Genomic DNA, 23,064 nt, shown 5'->3' on the forward strand with positions numbered 1-23,064 from the left:
GCATACGACGAAAGGAGACATTGGCCTCGCACACAGTGTACTGACTGTGGCTGCTTGTTGAATTGATTTGTGGTCTCGCCGTAGTTTATTGGCTGCTCTTCAAAGAAAATTTAGGATTTTCTGCGGATTCTGATATTGCGCCAGGAGATATATCCTTATAGACCCTAGTCCTGATGAGGCCCCCAAGCGAGTTGGGCTGAAACGCGTCGACTATTGTTTTGTATTAAGAGCCCCGGAAGAATTTAAACCCTTTTTTCAAACCAAGAGAGAGACAGTACCAATAAATTAGATTGGGGGCAAATACCGTTTCCCGCTCCCCAGTACTGTCCCATGGGGCGACTCTAATGCTATGGAATGCCTATGATAATAATGGTTGCATCCATTATATATATATTTGTTGTAGGGGAATAAGGAAGTGACTAAATGTCCTTTGTGTTGTATGTTTTTTTGTTCTTTTGAATAATGGATTGTTGCTTATTCAATTTTGTATGAGATGAATATTTGAAATCGTCTTGATATGTGGATAAAAAGAGATTTATCGAGCGAAACTGTGTCCGAACAATGGTATAATTAATGGATGATTTATTTCAACATATAAGTAATTGTTTGTGAAGGAGTAATTTATGGTATCCTTCATGTTATGAAAGAAACATCTGTTTGATCTGTTCCGTCGCATCATTTTGTCTGTTGTTAGCACTAGGGTGATAGAGCACTCCAGCAGTCCCTGGGCCAGCCCAGTGGTCTTGGTGCCAGGAGCTGCTGTAGCCGGTGCCACACCTGATCTTCGTTTCTGTGTGGACTACCGAGGACTCAGTGCCGTCACCAGGACTGACGCGCACCCCATCCCCAGAGCTGATGAGCTCATAGATCGGTTGGGAGCTTCCAAGGTCCTCCGTACATTTGATTTGACGTCTCAGTACTGGCAGATTGGCCTAACCAATGGGGTCAAGGAGAGGTCTGCGTTCTCAACCCCAGAGGGGCCCTACCAGTTCAGAGTCTTGCTCTTTGGGTTGAAGAATAACCCTGCCACATTCCAGAGACTAGTCAACCAGCTACTGTCCGGGCTGGAGGATTTCAGCGCTGCTTACCTATATGACACTGCAGTGTTCAGCTCCAGCTGGGAGGAACACTTGCATCACCTCTGTGAAGTGTTGAAGGCCCTTCAGAAGTTGGGCCTCACTCTCAAGGCCAGTAAGTGCCAGATAGGGCAGGGGTCTGTGGTGTACTTAGGGCACTAGGTAGGAAGCGGCCAGGTGGCGCTCCAACAACCTAAGATTGACAACATTTTGGCTTGGGAGACCGCCAAGACACAGATGGGGTGAGAGCCTTCTTAGGTCTCACCGGCTATTACAGAAGGTTTGTTAAGGGGTATGGCACCATTATTGCCCCTTGACTAAGCTGAATTCCAGGAAGCAGATGCCTGTCAGACCACTTTTGATGCTCTGAAATCAACCATGTGCACGGCACCCGTGCTCAAGGCCCCCAAAAGCGCACAAGAATTTGTTGTGCAGACAGACGCTTCAGAGCATAGTGTGGATGCAGTTCTCTCACAACTGAACGATGAGGGCCTGGACCAGCCTGTAGCTTTAATTAGTAGAAGGCTACTTCCAAGGGAACAGAAGTGGAGTACAATTGAGCGAGAAGCTTTTGCTGTGATCTGGGCACTGAAGAAGACCCACTTTATTGGGACTCACTTCCAGGTTCAGACAGACCACAGGCCCCTCAGATGATTGATGCAAATGAGAAGTGAAAACCTAAAACTGTTGAGGTGGTCCATTTCCTTACAGGGGATGGACTTCACGGTTGAACGCTGCCCTGGTACAGAACATACCAATGCTGATGGTCTGTTCAAATTCTCCCGCCTTAGTGATGAGAACGGGAAACAACCTTTACAACGCAGTCATTACATCGCAACATCCTTTACATCACATGTCATTACAACGCAGCCATTACATCGTATGTCACTACAACGCATGTCATTACAACGCATGTCACTATAACGCAGGCATTACATCGCAAGTCATTACAATGCATACCATTACAACGCATAGTACCCTTACACTAGCCAACACTTACCCCACTGTTGCACTCACTGGAGTTAAAATTGTAATTTTTACCCCTACACTATCCAACACTTACCCTACTGTTGCACTCACTGGAGTTAGAATAGTCATTTCTACCCCTATACTATCCAACACTTACCCTACTGTTGCACTCGCTGGAGTTAGTATAGTAATTATTACTCCTACACTATCCAACACTTACCTAAAATGCAATGTAATGGCATGCGATGTAAAAGAATGCGTTGTAAAGGCATGAATTGTAAATGTATGTGTTGTAATGTCATACATTGGATGAGAATACCCAGGAGGGTGGGTAATTCTCCCCACTTTTCAGCTGGAGGAGACACGTTTTAGACTTGGCATCCTTGGTATGGTTTCCCCCGACTTTTTTTGCCTCTACCTCCTGCATTTTTGACTGTCTACTGGATTTTATTTTTGCTGGCTTAGATGCTTGGGGAACTTTGGAAGTGCTCCCTGAGTAAATTGTGATTATGATTATCCATGATTGGCATATTTGATTTACTGGTAAGTACCTAGTAAAGCGAACTGTGTGTGCCCAGGGCCTGTAAATCAAATAATATTAGTGGGCATGCAGCACATGTTGTACCACCCACCTGAGTAGCCCTGTAAATATGCCTCAGATCTGCACACATTTTTAGACTACCATGTCGACATTGCAAGTGCAAACCACTTGCCAGGCCCTAACCTTTCCTTTTCTTACATGTAAGACACCCCTAAGGTAGGCCCAGGTACCCCCATAGGCAGGGTGCAATGTATGTGAAAGGTAGGAGATGTACTGGCATATTTTACATGTCTTGTTAGTGAAATACTATGTATTTCGTTTTTCTCTGTTGAAAGGCTGTCTGTCCCATAGGCTATCACTGGAGCTGCACTGTAACATGTTTACATGGGAAACTTTCAATTGGGAACAGCAAGAGATTTAGTAGAGGTGGTTGTTAAATTGTGTGTTTGAAAATGCCACTTTTAGAAAGCACCTGAATAGGCTGTGTTCGCTCTGCACAATGCTGTCTCCACCTCCTGTAGTGAAGCTGGACCAGGGAGGACAGAACTTTAGATCACTCTGGAATCAAGAGAAACCTCTGCTAAGGAAGAAGAGTCGAAGACTTGCAGGGAGGAGTACTGCCCCTTTGCTGTGTGTTACTTTGCTGGGTTGGCCTGCAGTTGCTGCTTCTGCCACGGAGAGGACAATGACTGGAACTTTGCTGTGAATCTGTTTGTGAAGAATCTCCGTGGGCTTGTGTGAGCTTGTCTCCTGTTGTGAAGTCCCATGGACACAAAGACTTCCCCACCAGCTTCCTTAAACTCCACTTCTGGGGGTTCTGACCTGCCAGGAGGTGGCTGTTCCAGTTCTGGGCCTCTGGAGGTTGTCCCTGTTGTTGGGAGCTGAAGAAGCTTGAAGAAACCAACAAACCACGCTCTACCGCCGTGCAGCCGAAGAATCAATGGAGCACCTGCCAATGGCTAAAAAATATGTGCACGCCGAGTTCTGTGCACCGATTTCCAAAGTCTGAGATCACTGCACTGGCTCCAAAGCAGGACCTGCTGTGCGGCTGGAAGAATCAACGCATCACGGAACCGCAGCTGAAGAAATCAACGCAGCGCCTGTATTGCTGCCGCCTCCACCTCCAGTGCGCCCAGATTTCCACGCATCGTACCTTTGCAGAAAGTTTTCCGACATATCACCCGCAGACCAGAACTGCCTTGGAATTGACGCATCACTTCCCCCTACGGCCTAGATTCATAGCATCACTTCTGCGTGCAGCAGAACTCCCGCATAACCTCCCCAAAGACTCAGGAATGGACTCATCGCTGTGTTTTTTGATACTTCTCCACTGCGCAGCTGTTTAGCTTTGTCAATTTTTACACATTTGGGGTACTTTGTGTAAAAGTCACGCATCTATAGTTTTCTGTGGGCAAAATTGCTTGAAACCTTTTAAAAGTCATACTTTGACTTGTGTATGTTGGATATTTGTTGTTTTGGTTGTGTTTAGTTTAGATAAAGATGTTTTTTTTTCTAAACTGGTGTAGTGTCCATTTGTAGTGTTTTCACTGTGTTACTGTGTGTCTGGGTTCAAATACTTTACACATTGACTGTGGGAGAAGCCTTTCTACTCATGCCAAGCTACCAAGGGGGTGAGTAAGGGTTATCTAATGTGTGTAGGTCTGTTATCATGACTAGAAGGAAGGGTCCCTACTTGGGCAAAGGTACATACCTCTGCCAACTAGAGACCCCCATTTCTAATACATGGGTGACCTTTAAATCACAAACAAAATTGTGTAGCAGAAAATGCTCAAAACACGGTTGTAACAACAACAAGAGGAAGCTGTTAAACAACCTAAAAAGGAAACTGTTGCTGACCTTTTTAGAAGGGGAAGTATTCTGGGAAGAGAAAAGGGAATAGACCATTACAAGAACCTTAGGAAAACCCACCTCATGCTAGAGAGAGGAAGCGGGGGGGGGGGGGGGGGGGTGTTTAGACCCAAAGTAGTTTCAGGTATTTTTTACAGGTACTATGTCGCAAAACACGTGTGTGGTGATGGTGTAGCATACTTCAGAAGGCAAACCAAAATGAACTCTTACTTACCGCTCTTTTCCTTTCTGAGTGAGTCAGCGACGCCATCCTGTCAGGAGAGACTCCTAAAGGAAAGAAAGAAAACCAACATCAGCCGTAAGAGGGAGGAAGAGAGACGTACCACTTAGAATTCATTACCAAAGTCTGGAGTATCAATTCTATTTATCTGTGCACCTATTAAAGGTTTCACCATTCAGAAACCTACGCAGCCTCCTCGTCCGTTTATCCGCCCTAGCCTCCTAAACAACCCCAAACCCGTCTTTGCCTGTCTGCAGCTAGCATTGTGCTTTTTTAAATAAAGGACTGCACACCTCTCTAGACATGTCTGGCACTTACTCATATGCTGCCTGGTGTTACTGAACCGTACCTAGTGTGTGAAAACTCTGACTTGATCGGGAACGATAGACCTCTGGGTAAATCTCACCTCAGTGTTCCAGTGCTGCAGAGTTCGGGCAGTTGCTTCATGCAACAAGTGAACTGTGTTTCAGACAGGAGGGCAGGATGGCGGAGGGAGAGACGGGATGAACGCCACCTCATCCCCATTTTGTTCAGGTGGCCCTGCTCACACACCGAGCCAAGTACAGATAAAGAAGGAAAGTCAGGGCTGGGAGCGAAAGAGTCACTGCAGGAGATAGTAATATGGGCATCGGAAAGTAAGAGACACAGGAAAGCGATCCAGGTTACAGAGGTATGAGCAGGGCAAAAAGGGAATATGTGAGCCCCCCCCTAATTTGCATATAACATGAAATCACAGAAAATCACATCATAGGAAGTGCCATCAATTGACTATTGTTGTGCGACTTTAGAAGAAGCAACTTTCTTGGTGCAGATATCAGTAAAATAAAATAATAACAGTAACAGTTCCACTAATGAAATAAGAACATATATTTTGAATTTCACTTCACTGGAAATACATTATATTAGTCACACTGGATGGAAAGTTTTGGCCTTTCCAAAACTATGAAGTTCAATCAACAATTTGTTTCCAGATTAGTGCATTAGATACGTATATGTGTATGTGGTTTTTAGACAGTGCAAACCAAGCCGAAAGGCTGCTAAGCATTGTACAGGGTCAAAGACACAGTCAACATGTAATAGGAGGAGGAGATAATTTGTGGATCCTGACTGCATCATGATTTCATTTTTTTTTAAGTTGAGTATTCGCTGTTTCCTGCATTGGAGCTGACATCGGGCTGTCCAGAGGGATATGAGAAGAACATTCCAGATTCTTGGGATACAGATGGGAAAGACCTTTTTCAGCCTCAGCAATAGCTGAGAGTAATTCAAACATTCCATTAATCAGTTTTTTGTATACTTTAGTGAGACTCCCTAAGTGGGACGGGTATGCCCAAACAGGGGTCCTGTGCACTCTGTGTCACTAGAACCACGCTATTCCTGGCAGATGATCCCTAACTAAGGATACACCTGTCCTGGGTTGCTTGTGTTCTGGGTCAGGAAGGACCTGGCCTGGGCCTGGTAGTTTGGTCTGGACTGTTCCCATTGGAGCAGGGTCAAGACTGATGTGCTTATGGCTGTGTCTAAACTGAGGTTGCATGGTGTGCAAAAGAACGATGGAGTGGGATGCAGCCTGAGTGATTACCAGTTGCTGTGATTAATTCAAGCATTCCATCCATCACTTTTTGTATACTTGCTTTCTGGACAGTAAAATACAGCCATAATTTTGCAGCATTGGATGGATCATGGCTGTGCGGTGCGTGAGAAAAGAATCAGTGGCACAGTAATGTTGCCCTGGGCTCTGATGCAAGAAAATTATGCCAGACAGTAAAACGCAGCTAGAATCGGGGTGCATTGGGTCGCTAACATCCATTAGCCCTGGTGCCACTGCACCTGCTGCACTACTGATAGCTACATCCCTGAGAGAGGCCCCCAAAAAATCTTACAGCCACACTCATGCTCTGCTAAGCTCATGGACTGGCACCTCCTCCCCTGAGTATCCAACCCCGTCTAGCTGCAATGCCCAGAGGAGTGAGGGCCTCTCCCACACCTCACTGCTCTGGAACATGGCTGCAATGCCCATGAAAGAGATGCAAGTAGCACAGCAATGGTGCCATGGGTGCTGATGCAAAGTAAAAGCAACCCCTCACTCTTGTCCACTAGCTGCACAGTAAAATAAAGCGAGAATTTGGGAACATTGGGCACGTAATACCTCTGGGCCCAGTGCCATTGCACTGATAGCTATGCCTGGGCAGAAAGGGAATGTGTTACGCCCCTCTAATCATCATGCAATGTGAAATCACAGGAAATTACATCACAAGACATCAGCGTCGGCTCCTCCGCAATGGGGGAGGAGTGTCGCCCCCCTGCTTGGCTCAGAGCCAGCAAATGAAAAGTAAAACGATGGTGTAGCATTGTTTTATTTCTCTTTGCCGGCTGCGAGCCAGTGCTGTAAGGGCGGGGCAGGGCTGAGACATGGGAGGAGGAAGAGGAGTGCTATGTGGGTATATGTGTTTTGGCCGGCCGTCTCAGGCCGACCAAAACACAAATGTGCACTTAGGTTTCTCCAGCCTGGTTGCATTGAGCAGCCAGGCTGGAGAAACCCCACAGACTCCCTGACCTGAGCGTCTTTTCAGTCCGCTCAAGCCAATCCCTGTGCTGCTCTCTTGAAGAGCAGCGCAGGGAATGGATGGGGGTCTATCACAGCAGCTGCCGGGAAGAGAAGAGGAAGAGCGACGCGGGAGGCGAGGCGGCCGTCGGCTTCAGGTAAGTTTAATCCCCCTGCCATGTGACGCGACACATCCCCTCCACCCGCCTTGCCACCCTTTGTTTGTGGTGGCCGCCACTGCAGGACATGGACCTTGACATCGACCTATGAACAGAGCCATGGTACAGAGCTATGAGACAGTTTCAATGGGGCCCAAGGGAGGGGCCCACACGAAGGTGCCATCTCTACCTCCTGGGCTTCTCAGACATGGTGTAGCACTGAGAGGCTTAGAGGAGGGAGCCCACTAACACATTGGCCCAACAGCACATAAACATGACTGCAGGCCCAAGAGAGACGAGCCCTCCCAGTGACTTGCCAATGCTACACCATAGTTACAAGGCATAGGGTTTATTGCTCCTGCTGCTCACTTTTTGGCGAGATTGGGAGTATTTTGATTCAATGTAAAAACTGCTAGTCACCAAGATTTTTAGGTCTCGCCTGAGCCAGCGTATGCGCTGACTGGCAAGATATTTAGTAAGTGGGGTTTTGAAAGTGCTACCCCATGCTTTGGCTGGCCTAGCGCTTGTGTTCACACGAGCTTGCACGTGCGCTGCCGCCATCTGTCTTTCACGGGTCATTAAGTGAAGTTCATCGCGATCACTTTCACTTTCGCAGCGCAGAGGCGCCTTCTGGCTTAACTCTTACTCTCCCTGTGCGCGCGCGCACCACTCGCGTTTTCAGGTACTTTCTTTCTCCGCATATACTTGTTAGATGAGCCGCCATGGTTGCACAAGATAGGGTGGCGCACTTAATGCAGAGGTACAACATATATAAAATAGATGCTAAGAAGGAGAAAATCCGCCTCTGACATTTCAGGATATGTTTTTGTGCCTTTAAATAACACGTGTGGCGCGAGGAAAATCTATTTGGGCAGTACTTATAACCCTCTCCAAATTAAACCATTCCAGACATTGGCTAAGAGAACTAATGAGCTTTTCATGTAAATCACGCAATTTCCAGCCAAATTGTCCTTCCACCAATAGGCACTTGCGCGGAATAGCAATGAAGGCAGGGCTTGGAGAGCCGGGGCTTTGCTGCCGCCTGTTTGTAGCTAGACGCCGCCGCCAGCTTCTCTTCCGGTCACCAACGCGGGATAAACCATTTCAGAGCGAAGCCCGCTTGGGCGAGAAACAACGCAAGCTTCATCTAAGGAATGTTTACATCCCCAGACTTGGGGCTTTCAGACATTATTGAAAACGTCAGCCTTCCTAAAAAAAGCGGGATTGAGCTGCACAGCGATGCAAGTAATGGAGGCACCCATCAGCAAATACCTGGAAAAATATGATTCCCGTGCATATCAATGTATAAATAATGTAAATGTGAAATGAATGTTTTTTTAAAGCATGTTCAGTGCTGACCAGATGTGGCAGTTTGATGGCAGCAAAAGCCAGAGGGATCCACATTATCAAAGATTAAAAATAATGCATGGCTGCCATTTAATCTCCTACAAAGTGCCATATTATTATATTAGAACTGTACAGTGACTGATATCTTCGTCCGGAGATTGCTCTGCCTGAGGGTAATCTAAAAACCTTACATTTCCTTCCTTCTCTTTATCCTTTTTTCAGTATTTTGCCTTTTTGTCTCTCCATCTTTCTTCCTGTCTTTCCCATCTTGCTTTCCTTTCTCTTTTCATACTTTCTGTATTTATTTTTTGGTACCTCCTTTTTATTTGTATTTGTTTTTATCTTCACTTCCCGTCTCCTTCGATTTTTGTCTTTGTCCTTACTTTCTTTTTTATCAGTCGTCCATTCTTCCTTCTCACATCCATCAATCAACTCTATCATTCGTTTCCATACATTCTTCTCTCCATCCATTCCTTCACCCTCCTGTCCATCCATCTATCACTGCATCCATTCATCTATCCTCTCTGTGCTTTCCTCATTCATCCCTCTCACCATCCATCCCTGCATGCATCTATCTTTCTCTGTCCTCCCTGCCCATCCCTCCCTCAAATAAGATGAGCCCTTCCCACTCCATGTTAGCATAGCTGTAGTTTTTTCTGCTGTGTGATTTTGTGATTCCCTCAGATACAAATAACCTGCTGTTTATATAGTGTTTTATGCAGCCATTTTAAAGCACTCCGAGATGTTATTATTGTATGTAAGGATACTTAATTCAATAACCTGGGCTGATTCAGACTAAGTCAGCCTTGGTGGGTTTCAAACATGTGACTTCCTTATTCCCACATATCTAGGAGTGAGTGCCTAACTGACTTTGCAAGCCTACCATCATGTTAAATGATTACAAGATCGCTGTTCAATATAGAAATGTAGCTATATAGTGTTTCCAGTCGAATACTACTCTGCCCATGGCTGGCTGTCAGGATCACTGAAGAGAAACATTTAAGGTAAATCCCAGGAATAGCTCACACATCACAGCAGGATACTGAAAAGCCATGTGTTTAGGCTCTAGGGAGAGAGTGAAGGTTACAGGCGGCCGCATGCGTTTCACAGGAAAGGGTCTTCTGCAGGGCACTTCCTTTTTCGTGCCCACAGGAATGTTTTGTTACAACCTAGCCCAAGGCTACATATACTAACATGAAGATATCAAAAGAGCACGCATGGTCTGGAAAGCAACGATTCATTACCCTCAAGCCTTTATGGCACAGAGGTCTGTGAGAGGCCTATGAGTTAACAGAGCTTCGTCAATAGCTTGTGCTTTTGGCTAGATGCGTTTTTTCGAAAGTTAAATACATTGTAAAAGACATTTATATACACAATTTAATCAATCAATATATAAACTTTATTCAGCTTTAGAAATAAAAACCCTAAAAGGGCAACAAATCATTATATGTACATCAGTTAAAAACCCGACCTCAAAAAGTTACAACAAATGTTGTTTAAGTAATAAATAAAAACAAATATAAAAAAGGCATTTTTACAAACCACCAATACAATTATGAAGAAAATTCCTAAAAACGGGGTTAGCTTAGACACCCAAGGCTAATAATCACAACTAAATCTAAGGCTGGCAGCAGCTTAAAACAAGCATTGGCATAGCCAATAGGTCTCGCTTTTGGGACATTATAAGTGTTTAGCCATGCAACAGTTGGTGTTGTTGCACTAAGGATATTGTGCTGCATACCTAAATACTTATAAGGTCCCAAAAGTGAGACCTATTGGCTATGCCAATGCTTGTTAGAAATGTACAGAATATTTCTGGGGGAAAAGGGAGGTGCCCAGTTACATGTAATAGTCACCTAAATGCGGAACGGTGGTAAATATATAACCTTTATACCAAGTAGCATTGTACTGCCGTACTGGGTCAACTAATTTAAGAAACTGTTTGAACCTGGGCAAATTACACTCTCCCTGTGCCTCGTTCACAGATCTGACAACAGGGCAGCACCTTGAAAGAGGCTTAATGTGAGAAATAGACACCAAGGACATTTTATTTATTTATTTATTTAATGCGTTTTTATATAGCGCGGACTTTACCCGAAGGTGTCAGAGCGCTTCACAATAGGAGCAGTAATGATACATAAGGAGAAAAATTACAAGTGAGCATGTTACAAAAGCAAACGTTACGTTCCATGAGGCAATAGTGGCATTTGTGCAAGTATCAGGAGCAAATAAAATACAAGAGGGAGCAAACGATACGTTACAAAAGGAAAAAAGTGACGTGTGCAGGTTACAAGAGCATACAAAGTACACAGAGGTCAATAAATGGCAGACACTCAAAACACTAAAATAAGAGTTACGTTACATGAGGCAGTGGTGGCCGTTGTGCAAGTATCAAAAGCAAACAAAATACAAGAGGTAGCAAACGATACGTTACAAAGGAAAGGAGACGTCTGCATGTTATACATGAGTACAAAGTACAAGTAGAGGTATACTACTGCACTAAATGGCAGACACTCAACACACAAAAACACACTGGGAAGGCACTTCTATAGGCATGGAGAACAGAATTTCCTATAACGGCAGGATTTCCTTCAGAAAATAGAGGGCGTAAATTAAATTCGGAAGTGTCTTTGAAGGAGGAGAGCTTTGAGGTCAGATTTGAAGGCCTGAGAAGAGGTGGTGGTCCGGAGAGGAGGCGGAAGTGAGTTCCAGATTCTCACCGCATTGCCTGAAAAGGATTGGGCCATCGATCTTTCCTTCTTGAAAGTGGGAGGTTCAAGCAATACATTTTCTGCATTACGTGAAGGTCTGGAGCCTCCGGAGAGTTTCAGTTTATTCGCCAGGTAGCGAGGGGAGAAGGAGTGCAAGGCTGTGAGAAGTTGGCCTGGTATATGATGTTCACTAGTTAAAGTGACCACCTTGTACCATGCCAAGCAACCCTTATGGTGTGGTTGTAAGTCAACCTTTTCGGACCAGCTGCCCTAGTGGTAGCGTAGGCTAAGCAGTCTTTGAGGCTAAACTCGTGAAACGTGTTAAGCAAGCTGTTTTACCAAATGCAACCCCCTTTTATACCAATGAAAGGACACCACACAGATATATATTCAAAATATATATGTATTTATTTCTCAAAGTAACCCCTAGTCTCTTTATGAGCACAGGAGCACAAATCGTCAAACAAGATTATAACAGAATACACAGAAGTTGCACTTTATATGGATAGGCCCTGGTGGCCGCTCAAACCATATACTAAAATAGTGGTATAAGTACCACGAACAGAAAAGGGAAAAGGCCTAGGGCCTCTAGAATCGCTGGGCCTACAAGGAGCTAACTTCAGTTAGTGACCAGGAGGTCCACGGGTTGCGTGTGCAGAGCAAATAGTCACACGCTAGCTCCCATAGGTTTTCAATGGGTGCGTAAAAAGTACAAAGTTACTGCAAAGAGGATCTTCCGGATGGACTAGGAACTTAAGATTGGAAACACAGACACTAGAGATGATTCTCTACACTTGGGCACCGGAGTGCCAGCTTTACCTCACCCACAGGAAGCGGGTGCATAGGCGTCGAAGTGCGTCGGGTTTCTTCTATCTGTTCAATGGAGCCTGGGGGCGAAGATGCTGCAGGCGACCGGTCCGGAAGAGATGCGGTGGATCCAAGAGTGGATCGGAGATGTTGAAGACCTGTAAGCAGAGGGGACAGTGTTCACAGTCACTAGCCAGTGACCAGCGTGGCACCAGGTGGGTACCAGGCGATGTCGGGTGCAAACAGGAAGGAAGGTGTAGCTTGTCTCTGCAGCCACGTGGTCCCTGAAGGTCGACGACATCCAGGAGTCGAGTCACGAGCTGTCCCACGCAGGCTCTCGCTGTCGGCGGTGTCGGCGACTTGATCGAAGCAAACAAGCCTTGGAAAAAACAATTGTTATGGAAAACTAAATAAGCTGATGGTTCTGACCAGCAAGGTCAGAGGGATTGCTCCTTTGGAGGGGAGCAAGGGCCAGTCTGGAGCAACCAGACCAGCGGTGTATTTCGTGAAGTTCGTCGCCAAGATGGCCACTAGCCAGCGGGCCAGCAACCGGTTAGGCGCGTCGAGTGGCAAAATGCAGAAGGGCCCCACGCAGATCGTGGAGATGCTGGAGGGCTCACCTTTGGTGCAGATGCTGCTCGGGTGTTGGGCTTCTCAGATCCCAAAGCACAACTTGGAGGGAGCCTCGGTTGTTGCGCTTGCAGCTTGTCGTGGTCTTTTCAAGATGGCTGGCTCCACGTGTCTCGGTGCCTCCACGGGTCTCCTCTTCTCAGGGACTGTGGATCGGGCGGTGAGAGGTCTGGAAGTCCAGGTCTTGTCAGTCTCTGGGCTCGGGCTCCGGCGGGAGGCGGCGGCAAAGCAGACGTTGATTCGCTGGATGGTGCTTGCGTTAGCAAGGTGGTCACTCCCTGACCACAGGGGAGATTGGCTTCAGTCCTCTGTGCGGCAGAGCGTCGAAGTTCCCGTCTTCTTCTTAGTTTCAAGTTGATTCCAGGATGTCTGAAGTCTTAGGACACAGCTCCTACCTTTAAGCGGATTCTAGGGGCCGGACTACCTGCTAGGTCCCTCCCTAAGGGTGGGACCAGGAAGGGGGGTGGTTACACCCCCAATCCTTTGTCCAGCTCGCCCCAGGCCCGGGACTGGTGTGCCCCAGGACCGGATTGAACTGGCATATGCACCGAGGCTCCTTGTGAGCCTCAGGCATGTCTGGTTTCTTTCAAGCCCTACCTGACCAATACACAAAATCCTGTCTGGGGTGGTGCACGCACCTCCCCTGGCAGGAAACCCTTTGTCCACACCTCCCAAGCTGGAAGGACTCCCAGCAGCAGGAGGGCAGACTTGTGTCTGTGGTGGCAGCATCCATTTTGTGGAGCTGAGGCTATGTCTGATTTTACCCGGGTTTCAGGTACTGTACATGTCGTGTCCCCCTAGAAGGGTGGAATGCTAACCCCGTCGCCAGAATTGGCGAGGGGTTAGTATTCCAATTCGTATGACACCTTACTCGACATGTTTTGATAAAGCCAAACCAAAGTTAGCATTTAACCGCGAGGTTCATAATGCACTTAAGAGTATATGGTATGACGATATCTGGAAACAGTAGAAGGAAGTTGTTCCGACCACTGCAGACAGGCTCAGCTCATGCCAGAGCACCATCTCACATGGAACCAAGCACTCTGCCTTCAGGATTGTTAAGGCCTGCCATAGGAGTGACTTATAGGTTACCATGTGTCCCATTTGAGGTTAGGTATAGGTATACTACACCTAAGTAAGAGGTGGTTACACCAACTTACCCCAGCTGAGTGATCAGCCAGTTGTGTCAAATTTGTTAGGCCAAGCCTGGGGTGGCATAATACATGCTTCAGCCCCTGGCAGGCCTTAGATACACCAATGCCCTGGGTACCTAGTGTACACTGGTACAGGGGCTGACAGGGTGATCCACTTCCAATTGGTTATGTACCTAGGGTACATGGAGTCCATTTTACAGAGAGAGCAGATAGCCTGAGAGCCTGAATGGCAGGATCTCAGGCCAACTAAGTCGAAAAACCAGCTAGACACTAGGCAAAAAATTTGGGGGTAACCATAGTCAGATATCCACCTTCCTACAAAGGCTTTGTGGGTGATACAAGCAGTCTTGTAGATAGATCTTGCCTCTATGGGAAGCCAACGGAGGGTGGATAAAATGGGTGTGATGTGGTCGCTTCTTTTGGCCCCATAAATGAAACGAGCTGCTGAATGGAGAACGGACTTTAGGGGGGACAGGTGGGTTTTGGGGAGGCCAGTAAGAAGAGAATTGCAGTAGTCCAATCTGGAGAGAACCAGCGATTGGACCAGGGTTTTAAGGTCGTGCTCCGGGAAGAAGCGACCAATCCCCCAAAGAAGTCGCAGTTGGTATCGAGCAGACTTTGCAATGGAATCGATGTGGTTGTGTAGATTGAGTTTTTTGTCGAGTATGACACCAAGGGATTTTGCGCTCTCGACAATGATGGGTTTATTGTTCAGTAGATTAGTCTGATCCATCCATGATTGCACTGGGGGAGGAGAAAGTGATGAGGAGAGGAGGAGGAATTCAGTTTTGGAGGGATTCAGGATCAGTTAATGAGTTAACATCCAGTTTTGAATGGAGTCGAGAGTAGAGCTTAGGAAGGAGAGATCGTGAGTGGAGGCCACCTTAAGATAGATTTGAGTGTCGTCCGCATATAGATGATAATGGATCCCGGATTTCCCAAAGGTTCTAAATAGAGATTGAATAGTGTGGGTGCAAGTATAGAGCCTTGAGGGACACCTTGGCTGACCGCTAAAGGAGATGAAAGGCTGTTCGGTATTTTGATCATTTGGGATCTATCAGAGAGGAAGGAGGCAAACCATTTGAGCACAGTGCCCTCTATGCCCGTTCTCTGTTGAAGAGTGTTAAGGAGAGTGTTGTGATTGACTGCGTCAAAGGCTGCAGAAAGGTCAAGAAGAATTAGAAGACAAGACTCCCCTGAATCGAGTATCCGCAGCGCGTCATCAATCACTAGCAGCAGGGTTGTTTCAGTGCTGCAGTTTTGAATGAAGCCGGACTGGAAAGTGTCAAGAAGATCATTGTCCTTGATATGGCGAGAGAGTTGTTTCGCTACACATTTTTCTGTGATTTTCGCAAGAAAGGGTAGGTTAGTGATGGGACGGTAGTTGTTGAGGTCGTTCGCATCAGCGGTGGGTTTTTTAAGCAAAGGGGTGACCTCTCCATTTTTGAAGGAAACAGGAAGGGAGCCTTGACTGAGGGAGAGGTTGACCAGAGTGGTCCAATAGGAAAGAGAATGGGTATAGAAGTCCATGGCAATGGCACTAGGGATGGGGTCAAGAGAGTGGTTAGAGGGCTTTGTATCGAGGATGCATTTAAGGAGGGCGTCATCAGAGATGGGGTCAAAGTTTTGCCAAATGGTTAAGGATTTGCGCTCCTCTGTAGGGGTAGGATGAATGACCTGATCTACAAGTGATTTCACCTTTTTGTCAAAGAATATAGCGAAATCCGCAGCTTTCTTTGTGGAGTCCTCCAATTTGGAAGTTGGGGGAGAGCTGTTAGGGTTCTTGAGGAGGTCGAATAGTTTTTTGGGTCTATTTTTGGCTGAGTCAAGGAGGGATTTGAAGTGCGACGCTTTTCCAAGGAAAATGTGCTTGTGGTACTTGGATCTTGCTGAACGCAGCGTTGCCAAGTTTTCGGTGGAGGGCGCTTGTCTCCATTGTTTCTCAAGGACTCTTAGGTACTTCCTTTCTTCATAGAGGGATTTGTTGAACCAAGGTGCTGAGGGAGTGGGTCTTTTCTTTTTGCTTTGGAGAGGAGCGACATTATTGATTTCGACTGCAAGGACTGTAAGGCATTGGGAGGTGAGTTCGTTAACATCTAGGTTCGGGTCAAGCCTTGGAAGTGATAGCAAGGCAGACTCACAGAGGGTACTGATGTCAATATTTTTAGTGTCACGGAACCAGGAAGTAGCCCTCTTAGGCTGGCCAAGAGTTATAGAGTGTGATAGGTGAAGAGAGAATGGGATGAGGAGGTGGTCAGACCAGTCTACATGAATAGGGGAAGCGATGGTCAGCAAGCCTGCTTTAGAGATAACAAGGTCCAGGGTTGAACCCTTAGAGTGTGTTGTTTCAGTGCAGTGTTGGATAAGATCATTTGCAGAGAGGAAGGTGGCCAGCGCATTCGCATAGGTGTCTTGAGGCGAGCCCCAGTGGACATTGAAGTCACCCACGAAGATCTGATTGTCACTTTGCGAGTATTGGTCACTGATGCAGTCCGTGAGTTCCTCCATAAACGAAGGGCTGCTACCAGGTGGGTGGTAGATAACATGGAATCTGAGAGGTGCGTGGTGGTGCAATTGAAGCTCAAGAGATAAGCATTCAAAAGTGTGGAAGGAGCTGTTGGGAAGAGCCTTTAGTTGAAGGGAGCTTCTAAAGATGACTGCAACACCTCCCCCAACTTTGTCAAGTCTGTCATTTCTAAGTATAGAATAGCCTGTTGGTACAAGGAGATCAAACATAGAATGAGAGGTATCATTGAACCAGGTCTCTGTGAGGAAGAGCATGTCAATATTGTGCAAGTTGATGGTATCAGAGATTTCAAGTTTGTGTTTTATTGCAGATCTGCAGTTGTGGAGCATACAGTGCAGCTCTGTCGAGACTGTTTTGGTGACGGGGGCACTTGGGCTATGAGGGGTGATGGGGATATTGAACTTATATGAGGGCGCTCGGGACGGTTTAGGTGGATGAGTGTTTCTGACAGAGGAGATGGTCGGAATATTGTAGATAGCAGGGTTATTGGGAAGTGAAAGTGGAGGAAGTGAGGCGTTCGAATGCTTGTGTGAATTTGCAGACGCCAGGCTATGCTTAGCTATTATGGGTTGTGGGGGCGAGGTGCATCTCGTGGGAGGGTGAGTGTTTTCCAAAGGAATTGAGGTGTATGGAAAAGTCGAGATCTTGGAGCTTAAAAGTGAAATGGTAGCTTCAAGTTGGGAGATGGAGGTGATTAGAGAGCCTAGCTTATTTTCCAGAGAGAGGAAGGCAGAGCACGGCATGTTGGGTGACTCCATGGAAGCGGGAGGGGGTGCACTTGGCGGTGGCAGGCAGGGAGAGGTGAGGGAACAGGAGCGGAGTAGGGGAATAGGGTTCAGAGGTGGGGAGAGGTTTTGGATGGGAGCAGGAGTAGGTGCACCGGGGGTCGGAGGAGAGTTGTCATTGTTGGCGTTGCAAGAAGGATAGGAGTTAAGGACAAAATTAGGGGGCGATAGGAGAGGAGTGAGGCGGTGGGGCGGAAGGAGAGGGGAGGAGTGTGTGGGGTCATAGGGATGAAGGAGGTTTGGGAGGAAGAGAGGGGAGGGGGTTGGAGAGGACCTGGCAGCTAAGTGAGGTGGCTGTGAGGGAGCGGGTATCAGGCAGAGTGGGGGTGATTGGGAGATAGGGAAGTTGAAGAAAGGAAGTGGTTCTGCTATGCCCGAGGGAGGTAAAGGGTTACCAGGGGGGGGAAGAGGGTAGCACAGCAATGCTGGAGGAGTGTGGGGAAGGAGAGAGATGGAATGTATTTGTGGGGAAATCGGGGTACATGGTGAGGGGAGGATGGGGAGGAAAAGCAAAGAGGAGGAGGGAATAAGGGGAACGTAAGGAAAGTTAACTAGGGGAGAAGGCTGGAGGGGAGGTGGTCTAGGGAAGGGGGTGACCGGTAGGGATAGGGGGGAGGAGATGCGAATGGAGTGCCGGGACGGTGCAGAATGGACGAGGAGCGTGTTAGCTAGAGGTAAGGCAGAAGTGAAGAGGGGGGGGGCATACTGTGAGGGGGGAAGAATAGGAGGGGAGGGCAGAGGGGAGAGAAGAGGGTCGACCTGAGCCTCCCAAGGGGGCAGCCTATTGGAGAGTGGGGGGGTCAAGGGAGGAGAAAGGGAGTAATTGGTGGAGCTAGATGAAGAGTCAAGGGATAGCCCGGTCGCAGGGGTGGGGAGTAGGGAAGGGAAGAGGCGGTCAAAGAGAGAGAGACAGGTGTCTTTGGCTTGGATCATAACAGTACCGTTGTTATAGAGTGAGATAGTGAGGGAGCCGTTAAAACCCGCAGAGGGGGAAATTTTTAGCTGTTTCCCATGAGGGATAGAGGAGGAGGAGGTGACGTTAAGGGAATTGTAAAAGCTGGTAGACCAAGAGGGTATGTCGTGCGTGAAAAAAATGAGATAGTTTTTGAGCCTCCCATACCGACCATTGTAAAACTGATCAACAAAAAGGGAATCAGGGAAACATTCAGTGGTGTTATGCTTGAAACGTTTTGCTGCAGCTTTAGTCAGGTTAGAAGGGTAAATGATTTTGTAGCAATTAATTCCAGACTTAATTCGAGCGGTGGCCATGATGGGAAAATGTGGAGGAGGAGGGTGGTGGGGATAAGGGAAGGGTGTTACTAGGAAGGCGGTGGTGAGGAGAAGTATGAGGACAAGAAGGGGGCACATAATCCAGACGTCGGGTGAATGGAACTGAGTTATTGTGGAGACAGGAAAGTGAGGCGGTTAGGGATAGGTTGTTACTTCAGAACAGGGCTGATTCAACAAGATAGGACTGAAGATGGAGTGGTGTAAGAGGAAAATCACTGTACTTATCATCCTGAGACATAAACCACATTATGCACAGCATCACAATAGGCACCAAACACATTGTACGCCCAAAATCTCAACAGTCTGATATTAGACACTTACCTCCTAAGTATCACCAACATTATGGGCAAACAGCACAGGGTGGAACTCCCTGGCTCTGACTCGAGGTCCAGTTTGAACCAGAAGACCATAAAGAGCCGAGCTTTCATGAGGATTCTGCCCGACACTCCCCCGTTCAACCAGCATGTGGCACTAAGGCTAGAGCTGCCCAGTTATTAACTGGGGAACCCGTTTCCAGTCTCGACGTCAGTTCAAGATCCCGTGATTCTGGGACAATCATTTAATCTCGCTGTGCCTAAAAACACGTGCTTTCAGTAGGGGTTTTTTGAGGCGGATGTCGGGTTTCACTTAAGATTTTTTACATGCACGCACAGACAAAAACAAGCATACACACTCTCTGCTCTCTATTTTGAAGTTTTGAAAACGGTTTATTTTACAACCTACCTATTGTTTTTTAAGAAACCTCACAATCAATATTTACCGGGGACACGATTGGGGATAATTTATTATGTCTGTCGCTCTTGGGAACAATCGCAATAACAGAGATATTAATTTTAAAACGTTCAATAAATTAAGCGAGTGGAATGAAGACTCAGCTAAGCTTACTTTGACTCGCCACTGGATGGGCTGTCTTGTCTTTAAGCCACGCCCCTCGACCGGGTGGTGTTGTCTGAGTCCTGCCTGTGGGAGGGGTTTGCAGTAGCCCTTCTGGGGGTGTCCTGTGTCTATGCGGCCTGCCCCTGGGGCGGGGTTTGGTTGTCTGATTCCTCGTTCTGGGCTGTTTTTGTTCCACAGGCCCTGCCCCCTGGCAGTGTTTTGGTGCCATAAGAGGAAGCAGCCAGTCTTATTACCCCACATCCTCCCTCCCTGTACAGACAGCTCCAGCCGCAGCCCTACAATCAGTGTCCGGATATCCTGTGGAGATCAGCCGGCAAGCCACAGCCGACCGCAGGTAAGCAGATAACGCAGGGCAACCGGGCAAGGGGCATAACAAATGGTAAAGAGTAGCACATTCAACCCAGGGCTAGGGGTGCCATTCGCGGGCGGGTCAATGGGGGTAAGGCAGGAGAAAACATCCCTGGCAGGGGTATCATACATGATCAAGAGGGGCTTTTTTTGCCATGGTTGGTAGAAAGGACTCGACCCGCCCGACCACTTCATGGCTGCTGGTAAAGGAGGAGCCATGACAGTCATTCCCCCAGTGCAGTGGTCTAGCCCCTACCTGCCCCTCACCCAGAGGGCAGACATGCTTCTTGAACTTGCGGCTGTCTCTTTAGCTGCTGAAATATCTTCCGGGTGCGGTCTTTGACCTGTCAGTGTGACGAACAATGGCGCAACTTCAGGGGGGCTGTTTACACACTCCAAACAAATGTATTTTATGAAAAATATTTGGATACAGGTGCTTTCAGCCGGGGATCGGGAGGTGTCTGTCTGATTTCACTCTTAATTTTTACACTCTTAGACAAAAACGTACGCACAAACTGTCTCCCTTTCTGTTTGAAAAAGACTTCAAAAATGTTCGTTATTTCACAAAATAATGTTTTCTCACTCTTAGTACCAATCCACATTCCTCTACCGTCTCACTGCCCTTAAACCCTTTTTGTGCACCCTGCTTGCCGCATAATGAATTTAACATTATGTGCCAGAGTAATTGATGGGAATTCTGTGGATCTCCCCCCCCGCCCCCCCCAAATCTTACTGACCAAGCTACGCCCGTGAATGACTAAGCGTTTATAGCTACTTTAGACAAAAGCATTGCATAACATTACCAACAAAGGGTGCTGCGCCTGTCCGGATGGCCCTATTTGGTAGGGTGCTGTTGTTTGTTGTTTTGGTTACAGACAGGAATGTTGACATTGGGTCCTTGCAGGCAGGGTGGGCCAGAAGGAGGCGCACCACCATGGGTTCGAACCGTAGCTCTATTGCCGGTTGACTGGGGTGTCGTGGATAAGGCAGGGGTAGCTTGCTGTCACCCCGGACCACAGATAAAGCTGTTGGCAGAGGCGGGTTGTCCTGCTTTCATCGCTGTTTTGTTTAGACTGGAGGACAGGCCTTAAGTTTGTGGTGGCAGGATGGGCAACCCTTGAAACGAAGGACGTAGAAGATCACGCTGGGTTGGGTGAACCTGTGTGCCGAATGCCTGTTTAGCATCTTTGTTGTCATTACAAGGTAGGGTATAAGGTGGACACTAATAACATGGTGTACTCTTAATGCGTGCCACTGCAGGTGAAGTTTGTTAGGATGCCCCTCTGGGGGTGTCGCAGAGACCCTGCTTACAGGATCTCTTCGGGTGTCCAGCGGTGCTGTTTTGTTGTAGGTGAGAAAGCAAAAGACACACAATTAATGGACGGAATGCAGAACAAATCAAAACATTCTCCCCCAGTCAAGATATCTGGGTTAAATCCATCATTCTTTTGCTCACCATGCCACCCCAGTTTAGACCTGGCCATATGCAAATCAGTCTTCACCCTGTGCCTCATGGGAACAGTCCAGCTCAAACTGCAAAGCCAGGTCCTCCCTGAACCGGAAACAAGCATTCTAGGACCTGTTTCGGTGTTTCACCCCTCTTCAGCCAGGATAGATTGATTGGCTGAGGTGAATGTATGACATTGTTCTGCATTCTGTCCATCAACTGTTGTTTTTGGTTTTGTTGTAGGCGGCAGAGTGGGAGTTTATTTGCCTGCAGGAGTCTGGGTTGTTGGAAGGGACGCGTCACACAGACATCTTAGTGATCTGTTGTACACATTAGGGAATTTCTTGTCATTATTTGCTTCAAATGATTAGTATATTCAGTTGAAACGAGAATTACATTTTGAAATTGTTGAGGGCAGTCTACGTGAGATATGGGACATGTCTTTGGTACCAGTGACATTTAAAGGTTCAAATTGGGATCCTGATTGTTAATGTCTAATATAGGATGTGACTGTTGTTTTTAGTGTTCAAATTAGAGGCTTTCTCTATTATCTCGCATTGAAGTGTACATTTTTAGAAAAAGGCGGAGGCAAGTTCAATCAATTTGGATTTTGAGCCCAAATCGGAGACAGATTTTCACCTATTTTGCATATTCAGACTAATCCGTGTTTTAAAAGTACAGAATATTTACACTTTACAAGTTTTAGTTCCAAAATGAGTCACCTATGTATCTTGCAAGGTGGTAGTTCCTGCTACAGTAGTAATTGTTTCTATTTCAAATATTCTGCCGCTGTCTTGAAGCGTGAAGAAGCCCAAATCTAAGAGCCACAAGAAGAAACAATTACGAACTCAACACTATCACAAAATAACGAAAGCAAAACCCCACCCACGGGCCACAAAAAAAGCCCACGATGTTCTCCCTCTAAAAGATTACGTTTTTTCTTATAATATTACCCATATTTTTTAATCAAAGTAATGATTTTTATAGGATTAACAAATGATTTCAGGAGTTACTGGCGTAATTTACTACGGTCATAATTCCTTGAGTGATTCGATGCTTATAATTTAGCATTTAGACTTCATTGCTAGGGAAATTTGCATTCAGGAACGTATACTTTTGCAGGCATTTTTTTTCACCATTTCTCCATGATGATTTTTTTTCCGCTGGAGAAGCCACCTCCAAAATACACCCATTAAATATGGTGACATTTCTTGCCATTCCTGCACTGAAACTCGTAGGGCCTCGTTCTTTGCAGCTCAGTAATCCTGATGAGGCCGAGAAGGGAATTTTTCAGTTAGAGTGTATATTATTCCCCAAAATAACATAATGTTTGTCCTGCCTGGAGCTACTGATGTCTCTGGTGTAGCTAACTGTGTGTGTTTGGAAGGGTAGAAGAATGTAAAAACTGGGCATAACCACAAATTGGCCTTAACACGATCTCGCTCGGAATAGCTCCGAAAGCGATCCGGCCTGGAAAAGTACGAGTCAGATGTGTGTTTTACGACCGACTTGTACAACTGTACGAGCGAGCAAGTATGATGCAGGAAACGTGAAATCGCCGACCAAGACATTTCTGGGTCCGAATCACTCCGTACGTGTCGTCCATAAGCGAACTGTGTCGTGTAATAGAGGCGATTTTCGACCGAGCCAGTATGATGCACGATTCGGACAGCCGGATCGAGACGGAGTTTCCGACTCGTAAAAGCTCCGGGAAGCGAACTTCGAGGGTCACGCCGGACCCCC

General features: G+C 46.9%; 1 protein-coding gene and 1 long non-coding RNA gene across 5 annotated transcripts in view; one reads left to right on the forward strand and one right to left on the reverse strand.

Moving 5' to 3' along the window:
• LOC146799093 (uncharacterized) overlaps positions 1-19,168 on the reverse strand; it is a 40,413-nt gene extending 21,245 nt beyond the window's left edge. Inside the window, exons 1-2 of the long non-coding RNA XR_014969236.1 lie at positions 18,951-19,168; positions 4,670-4,722 (exon numbers count right to left, since the gene is read on the reverse strand). This is a non-coding gene — a long non-coding RNA (uncharacterized LOC146799093). The remainder of the gene's footprint in view (positions 1-4,669; positions 4,723-18,950) is intronic.
• Positions 19,169-19,624: 456 nt separating this feature from the next.
• LGMN (legumain) overlaps positions 19,625-23,064 on the forward strand; it is a 135,411-nt gene continuing 131,971 nt past the window's right edge. The window contains exon 1 of one of the 4 annotated variants that reach the window (XM_085626495.1): positions 19,625-19,860. In XM_085626495.1, coding sequence (XP_085482621.1) covers positions 19,636-19,860 — 225 coding nt within the window. In that variant the 5' untranslated portion in view covers positions 19,625-19,635. The remainder of the gene's footprint in view (positions 19,861-23,064) is intronic. The other 3 variants (XM_085626496.1, XM_085626498.1, XM_085626497.1) reach the window with 3 other exon arrangements.

This window comes from Triturus cristatus, chromosome 9 (genome assembly GCF_964204655.1).
Source record: "Triturus cristatus chromosome 9, aTriCri1.1, whole genome shotgun sequence".
NCBI classification, from domain to species: domain Eukaryota; kingdom Metazoa; phylum Chordata; class Amphibia; order Caudata; family Salamandridae; genus Triturus; species Triturus cristatus.